We start from the raw sequence: 8,817 nt of genomic DNA on the forward strand, positions 1-8,817 counted from the left end.
AGTGTTTTTAATGATGCTGACCCTCTAGATAAGGAGCAAGGTCTGTTCTTTGGGTTTAAATTAGATAATAGATTATTACATAACACGGACACTCATTTCTAGTTGTATTTGCGAAGGTGTAATGTGTCTAGTCTTTTACAATATTGGTACTTCGTAAATTTTATTTATCTGGTAGAAAGTAAACCACCTATTATTATTATTATTATTATTATTATTATTATTATTATTATTATTATTATTATCATCAAAGCTGTAACCTTAGCTTAAAAAGCAGTATGCTGTGAACCTAAGAGTTCCAATAGAGAAAACAGCCTAGTGAGAAAAGGAAATAAGGAAACAGAATAGTGTGCCTGGCTGTACCCTCAAGCAAGAGAACTCTAACCTAAGGCAGTGGAAGACCATGGTGCAGAGGCTATGACAGTACACAAAACTAGAGAACAATGGTTTAATTTCGGAGTGTCCTTCTCTTAGAAGAGCTGCTATAAAAGAATTTATGGAAATATGGCCTAGATTAGAACGTTTATATTTGCGCAATATTTCTAAGCCGGATTCAAGCATTTCATTGTAACACCTGTTGTCTGTTTACCAAAGATAGGCCTTTTCCTTCTTGAGTTACTTTAGCTTTGTAATGGCAGTGATATATGGCTATCAATAAGTAACTAATGAATTAATAAAAGATAATTGGAGTCTAATGAATGAGTAGTTAACAAATTTCATGTATTGGAAGCTTTATGGCTTTTGATTCTTTAGCGAAAACAATATCATGTAGCTATGGTATAAAATATCGAAAGAAGCTGCTTTGACACAGGGAGTAAAAATCCTTTACTAATTATGAAAATCATTAAAACAATATTCTCCAATCGTCAAATCGTTCCGAAAACTAACTATTACAATCTAATCACTTTAAGCTTGTTGAAATTGATTAACCTATATCTCCAGATGATAAATGGAGAGATATTGATTCAAAAGCTCAAGATAAAGACGACATGCGAAATCTAACTGAGGCCTTTTGCGTCAATGGGCGTAGGAGGAGATGATGATGATGATGAGGATATATTTCGCAATATGCCATTAATTTACTTGTAGCCTTTAGCACTGCATTGGACATTCAGTAACTTCCGTGCCATGACTAGCAGGAATGAATAAACAAAACAAAATAATAGAAGATGAACATCGAACAAAAAACAGTTCGCATTCAGCTGACCTTTACATAATGTTTACTTAGCTACACGAATAGTCGGTGATTCTTCTTCGGTGGTGGGGTTTCAAGATCAAATATATGAGGTTAGAACTGTCTATAGGTTAACATGCAGAATAATATATATATATATATATATATATATATATATATATATATATATATATATATATATATATATTATATATATATATATATATATATATACATATATATATATATATTATTCTGTATGTTAAGCTATAGACAGTTCTAACCTCACATATTTGCCCTTGAAACCCCACCACTTATTTATATCATATATATATATATATATATATATATATATATATATATATATATATATATATATATATATATATATATGCGGTATATGGGAGAGAGAGAGAGAGAGAGAGAGAGAGAGAGAGAGAGAGAGAGAGAGAGAGTTTCAGACCACAAATTGTTATTGGCTCAAGGTTCACGTTGAAAAGGTAATGTATATGACGTCTTCACCTTAAAGGGAAAATTATGATGGTCCTCTAAGGCCAAAGTTTCCTACAGATGAAATGGGAAGAAAAGTTAGTTTTTCATTTTGTGGGTTTTGTAATTTGGTCTGGATAATTAAAGCTTTAATAACTTTGTTTTTTCTTTATATCTACAGATGGTATTCGCTAGGGAGAACTATTTTTTTGTTATATACTAACGAAATAATTACATTTTCTTAGGCTTTCTTCAGTATTTTTCTAGTCTTTAACAAATAAAAAAAAAACAAGGTATAAAAGCATTTTTATTCATTTGTTTATTGATAAAATTTTTCTAACCTTCTTTCTAAAGAAATGATAATTACTCATGATCCATACTAAGATTTATTTTATGCATATATCACATATGCGGGAATGATTAGTGAATATAACTTTTCCAGATTCAAGTGTTTTAAATATCAAACCAAAACAGTTATATCATCATCATCATCGTCTCCTCCTACGCCTTTTGACGCAAAGGGCCTTGGTTAGATTACACCAGTCGTCTCTATCTTGAGCTTTTAAATTAATACTTCTCCATTCATCATCTACATCGCGCTTCATAGTCCTGAGCCAAGTAGGCCTGGGTCTTCCAACTCTTCTAGTTCTTTGTGGATAGATTGTCATGATTTTTATTGTTTATTGTGATTTCCACGAAAATAAGTATAATTCTATATTCATCCATTATACCTCATAAAACTCCGAATGATTTATTACACAACTATTCATTATTACCTGACAGCCAGACAACAAATTCTAGATATTTAAACAGCTGATAAAAAGTTCACAATCATGAAATATTTCCCCCATATTTGAAACTAAATTATCATATAGCGAACAAAGTAAGAGTAAATAACCTAATAAAATAATTTTTCCTTTACAAATAAACTTGAGGCTAAAGAGAAAGATCCCATTTGAACGGTTATATAAAGCAACTTCTTTATTAATGCATAAACGCTTCGTGCGTGACCTTGCTTCACTGCATAGCAAATAGTAACAGGTATTGAACTTTCATATTGACATTCGCATAGAAGAGAGACCATGTTGAACGCTGCATACATTAACACTGAATCGGTGGCATTGTGTAAACGATTTGTTCTGAATTATTATTATTATTATTATTATTAGCTGAGTTACACAACCTTGATTGGGAAAGCAGGATCCTAAAAGCCCAAGGGCTCCAACAGTGAAAATAGCCCAGTGAGTAAACTAAATAAGGAAACAGAATAGCGTGCCTGAGTGTACCCTCAAGCAAGAGAGCTCTAACCTTTTGAATTTATTACTTCTTAAATTAATCTTAGTTTTTAGCATTATAAGATTATAATGAGATGTAACTAATAGTTAATTGATATGATGCAAAGAAGCGAACAATTCATGTGCCAATACAGTATTTAGTCAACCCACAAGACTTGAAGAGCAAGTTCTGTTTTTACCGTTTAAGAAAGTACCGGCCTAGGCGAAAAAAATCCTTAATTTCCGGTCATCATTTTTTTTCTAAATCATGAAGAAACTCTTAACTCTTCACGGATTATTTAACTGAAGATGTTTCAAAGGCCCGTGGCTCTGCTCAGCTTCCCGCGCCGAAGGAAACACGAGACACAACAAACTCCAGACCAGAGTCTGCTCCAGAGAACTTTCCATTTTAGCCTTCGAGATTTGGGTGTGGTTGGAGCCGTTGGTTTCACGAGTGAGGACGCGGCATATTGTTTGTTGTTTTGTCATTGATAAGGCGAGGCTGAGTGCGCCATTTGATTAGATAATAAGACCCCAAAGGCGGCGTAACAGGAGGATTCGAGCGATGGGTGGAGAGATAATGGGTCTAATCTAATAGACAGAAAGGGAAGAATCAATTGATTTTTTGATGCAATTTGCGATGCATTTGCCACAGGCGATTTTCAGCTGGGTTAGGTGAGGGAATTTTCAGTCTTTGGATTAATCAAACTCCTAAATATGAGGTATCTAAAATATACTCTTATTGTGAATTAATTGAATATATAAGAAGAACATTTTATATTTTTTCAATTTGTTCCTCATTGACGAGAACAGGAAATATTAATTGACAAACTAAATTTTTAAATAAAAGCGTGCACATACAACGTGTTTATTTTCTATTTTGCTAATTTTTTTAGTGGGAAGTATATGTACAGTAGAGTATAGATAGATACACACACACTCACCAATACAGCTATTAACACACGCGAGTGCGTGCGTACAAACACACACACATAATAGGTACCTAGTTCGTTGATGACACTGAGAGGTCAAAATGCCTTATCAGGTGAATAATACTGTTACCCAAAAAATAAACAAAACAATAAAAATCCAACAACAGAACGCTAAATGGTGTTTATTAGACGACTTCTTTTCATGTAACTATTCCTTACATCTCTGCTCAATGCTAATCCATAGATTTGGATCCTTAGGTACCTTAGCCTGTTTTAAATTCTAACCTTGATTTTGTTGTCAGGGTTCTCGGCTTTCTAATGAGGCTTCATTTATGTACACAAATGACATCACAAGTGCGACTATAAAGTTTTAAAGGCCGCTCATGAATGGCAGAGGCAAGGGACAATGACATTGCCTTTATCAAGCAGGACATTGTTCTAGAGAACGACTATATATACATATAATCAGCACCCAAGCTTTTTCTCCACCAAATCGAGGACCAAGGTGGGTCAGGCAATGGTTGATGATGACTCGGCAGATAAGACCTACAGGCTCCCACCAAAATCCCCATCCTTAGCTCACAAGGATGGTGAGGTTGCAGCGAGCAAAAGAACTAACGAGTTTGAGCGGACTCGAACCCCAGTCTGGCTATCACCAGTCAGGGACGTTACTACATAGGCCACCAAAACTTGTTGAATATGTCAGGCTACACCAATCGAAGACTATAATTTAACTATAAAAATAAACTGGTTTATTCCCTATTATTTAGTTGCTTTAATGAGTCATTTGCTATGTCACCAAAACTTTGATTATGCGTAAAGGAAATCATTGCACAGTCAATCTTAATTCGTCTTTAAACTTGGAATTTGCCTCTTTCAAGGATTTCACACTAAGATGGGTTTTTTTTTCTGATATATTTACTGGCTTCAGAACATTTATTGGTTGTTATTTTTTCAACACCTTTCAACATATATTTGAAAGGCATTACTTTTTCGCGCGTATGTAAATAGTATGCCCTTCATCACAGTAGCGAAATGATCTGTTTTATCTTCGGCTTTTTTTTTTTTTTTCTTTCTTTTTTTTTCTTTTTTTTTTTTTTTTTTTTTGAAATGCAACTTTTTTTGGTACTTTTTTTTGTCAAAGCTCAGATCTTTGCGGGAAAAATATATTCGTATCTAATTACCTTAAAATAGGATATTCTAATTATAAACGATATAGTCTGTAGACCTGAAGTTTTGTATGAAATCCCTCTTTTTCCAAATAGTCACATTAGAAATAGGCGTATAGAACTCTTCCGGTCAAAAGAATAAGAGAAAATATGGTTGTTTAATTTGATTATTGAAGTTGTTTGAGATATTTTCCTCAGTATATCGCAGGATTAAATAACTGTTTATCAGATATAGTTTAACGCAAATTGTGAATATAATATATGATGTTATTCTTATGAACTGACTTTATATGACGCAAGTTTAGCGTAGTTAGAGTGGACCTGTTGCGTATAATAATGGCGCTACAATTATCTTGATTTCATTCTTTTTCTTTAACGAGAGATCATAAGATCAGGGTCGCTTCTTATATAGGGTACGTTCGAATCGTGGCTTGAATAAGAAACAATTCACTATTAATCTATATAAGGTAAGTCGCTTCATCTATGGAGATACCCGTGAAAAACTCTCATTAATATTATATTAAGTAATTTGAAAACGTTGAAATAAAAAATCAAGTTTGAGATCATTTGATTCTCTCTTGCTTTTCATAAATATTTTAGGATAATACACCCTCCATTTCTAAGCTTAGAATTGACAAAAGATAACAGGCTTTGTTCTCTTGAACGTTAAAACCTTAGAGAAATTCCTGAAATCTTAAAAATGTTCTCTTGGTTACATTCGAACACAAATATTGCTCGTTTCAATTTTATAGATATAAATTTTCTAGATACATATTGAATATGGCTAACAATCAATTTCAAAAATCTAATGAATGATATCTAGATATAAATCAAGATTATATTCAAAACAGAGATATATTTTCGTATTTATTTCAATGTTTAATAGATGATTATCCTGAATTATTATTATTGTTATCATTAATATTAATAGCTAAGCTATAAACCTAGTTGGAAAAGCAGAATGCTATAAGCTCAGGGCCTCCAACAGGGAAAATACCCCAGTGAGGAAAGGAAACAATGAACAATTAAATATCTTAAGAACAGTAACATTAAAATTATTATCTCCTATATAAACTATGAAAACTAGCAAAATAAAAGGAAGAGAAATAACATAGAATATTGTTATATAGTAAAAGAGTGATTCGGAAAGAAGTCAAAAGGACTCCTTGCTAAACGAAGGAGAGCGAGTTTAATGACATCTGAAAAAAAAGCGGAGCTTGAAGAGGACGCTGTTGTTAGTCAGCCATACTTAAGTCTTTATGTGATTGCAACACCTGATCGTTGTAGATCTTCCTCCACTTCCACTACCCCCTTCATAAGCCCTCTCTACCCAAATCCCTCCCCCTCCTTACCTTCCTCACCTCATAATTTCTTCCCACCGACTAAGTGAAAGTAAAAGTTCCCCGGGCCAATGAGCTCTCGAGGTGTCACGTGACGTCACGACCAACTTTCCTATATATTGGGCTGGATTTCAACAGGACCAGCACAGCAAGTAAGATACCAAGAACTCTCGCATCTTCTGTTCCTGTACACTATGGCGCTCACAGTGGTAAGTTGGCCTCTGGCATTTGTTTCTGAGTACTTAGCTCGATCATGTTAACTATTCCAGTGAAATCATCGTTCAGAATCTGTTGGCCTTATGTTCTTTGAGATAACTTTTCCTTGTGGTTCTAACTTTTTCTCTTATTTTTCGACAGTCAATACTTCTAGCCTGCGCCACGGCGGTTTTGGCATCCCGCCCTCCCCCCTACGGACATCACCAACCTGCTTACGGCCATCATCAGCCTGCCTATGGTCACCAACCTGCCTACAAGCATTCCTACTGCGATCCTACGCAGACACCAGTCTGTGCTGCTAATTCAACCCTCACCTACTGCTTAGAGGATCCCGAATACCCCGAGTATGAAATCAAGGGTGCCATCAGTGCTGACTACCTCTTCGCCAAGAAGTACGCTGATGTTGCTGACCAATCTGCTGACGACCTTGTAGACATGGTAACTAAGGAACAAGAGGAGTCTTTCGACTACTCCTATTATACGGGTGCTTCCACTGGGGACTCCCCTTACGATGCCACCCACTGGGGAGGTCCAGAAGGATACATCTGCCCCTCTGACGTCGCTTACGCTATGCCCAAACGAGCTCAAAACGTCGAGGGCAAATGGCGTGTGATCGTCAACGATGTCCACTACTATACCCAGACTGCTCGTCTTGAGACCTGCCTGTTCCCAGAGGCCGCTTGCCGCGCCCTCGCCCCTTGCTACAAGAGCCACTGCACCCAGAAGTACATCTACCACCGCCTCCTCTCCTACGACCCATGTGATCCTTACAAGGGTCTTTTCATCGACATCTACAAGATGCCATCTGCCTGCTCCTGCCACATCCCTGCTTAAGAATCCGGTAAACCTTCGGGATTCACACCTGCATTCCTTGTTCCCGCAATCCCCATTACCTCATCCTATAACCTTCAAAACCAACTTTCCCCATCATTGTTTCCAAATCCTCAACTTTCCCAGATTCCTTAAGATCCTTCCCATCATGAATGAACCCCTTCATCCTTGATCCATGGCACAACCTTAATCCATGGCCCATTGTTTATCCATCCCTCATCCTTTATCCACGCCTCATCCTACGATCCCTATCCCCATCCAAGCCTCCTTGGCTAAGGCTAGAACATTGACACTGTTTGTTCCTTCCTTCGACTATCCAGTTGGATTTCCCGGGGGGCGCACGCCCGCGTCACAGGGGCGTCTCCCCCAGGGCTCAGTTGTGAGAAGCTCCCAAGAGACCTAGAGAACTGCTTTCTTTACGTACCGCCAATGACCATCAAACAGCAACCAGGGACAACTTGGGAATTTCTGCACCCCGCTTGGAGTCCAGAGACCTAAATTTATTTTCGTTTTTCCTCATTTTCCCCTTCTACTATCTAGTAACTTATGACACATGTGAGTGCGAGATGCTGAGAGTTCTTGTATTTATTTTTATAATAAAAAAATAATAAAAAAAGAATTAGCTTTTATTCCACCTGTGCAGGAATGAGAGGTAAAAACATTAATGGGAAAAATACCATATATATAAAACTTTTTAATGTTTTTTCTTTTTATATTTTAAAAACAGGGAGATATAATATTTAAGAGTAATTTCATTTCCTAGAAGTACAATTCTTTGCCTTGAATAGAAAACCTTTATAAACAAAAGATTTACACATTATATATGGAAAAATCATCGAATATTCCCAGTTGCTATAATTACTATCCTTGAGAATAAGATAAAATGAAAAGATATGGAAACTTTGTTGTATGAAAATCAGCACCAAATAATGAATATGGAACTGAAGTATAAGAATGTATTTAAAAAAATATTCTTTTCAAAGCCTTCCTGTTATAAATAAGAACAATATTTAAAAAAAAATATATCCCTAGTAAATAGAATAAAAGACAATAAAAGATAATACATATCTATTTATTTTTTAAGTTCATAAGATAAGGTGTACATGAAGAAGGCTAAAAGTAGCTTATACACAATTGATGAGTCTCAAAAATATATTAATTTTATTAATTTTTCTCTATTATTTGATAATTTGTATAAGATACATTTGGCTTAGAATAGCATTTAAAACTAACCAATCGTTAATCCAAGTTATAAGTTTGTGAGAGAAGTGAAATCTTTGATAAGCATAAGAGCCATCAAAAAAAAAATAGTTCTAGTCGTTAAAAACATATTCCTCTTATATAATAAGAATGTGAATGTATATATATATATATATATATATATATATATATATA

General features: G+C 35.1%; 1 protein-coding gene across 1 annotated transcript; it reads left to right on the forward strand.

Annotated features, from left to right (window-relative positions):
* Positions 1-6,516: 6,516 nt before the first annotated feature.
* On the forward strand, positions 6,517-8,012 carry LOC137629130 (neurotrophin 1-like). Its single transcript, XM_068360400.1, has 2 exons — positions 6,517-6,584; positions 6,733-8,012. Exons 1-2 carry the CDS (start codon positions 6,570-6,572, stop codon positions 7,423-7,425), a joined length of 708 nt encoding a protein of 235 aa, XP_068216501.1. The 5' UTR covers positions 6,517-6,569; the 3' UTR covers positions 7,426-8,012.
* The last annotated feature ends 805 nt before the right edge of the window (positions 8,013-8,817 follow it).

Source organism: Palaemon carinicauda, chromosome 37, assembly GCF_036898095.1.
Source record: "Palaemon carinicauda isolate YSFRI2023 chromosome 37, ASM3689809v2, whole genome shotgun sequence".
NCBI classification, from domain to species: Eukaryota; Metazoa; Arthropoda; class Malacostraca; order Decapoda; family Palaemonidae; genus Palaemon; species Palaemon carinicauda.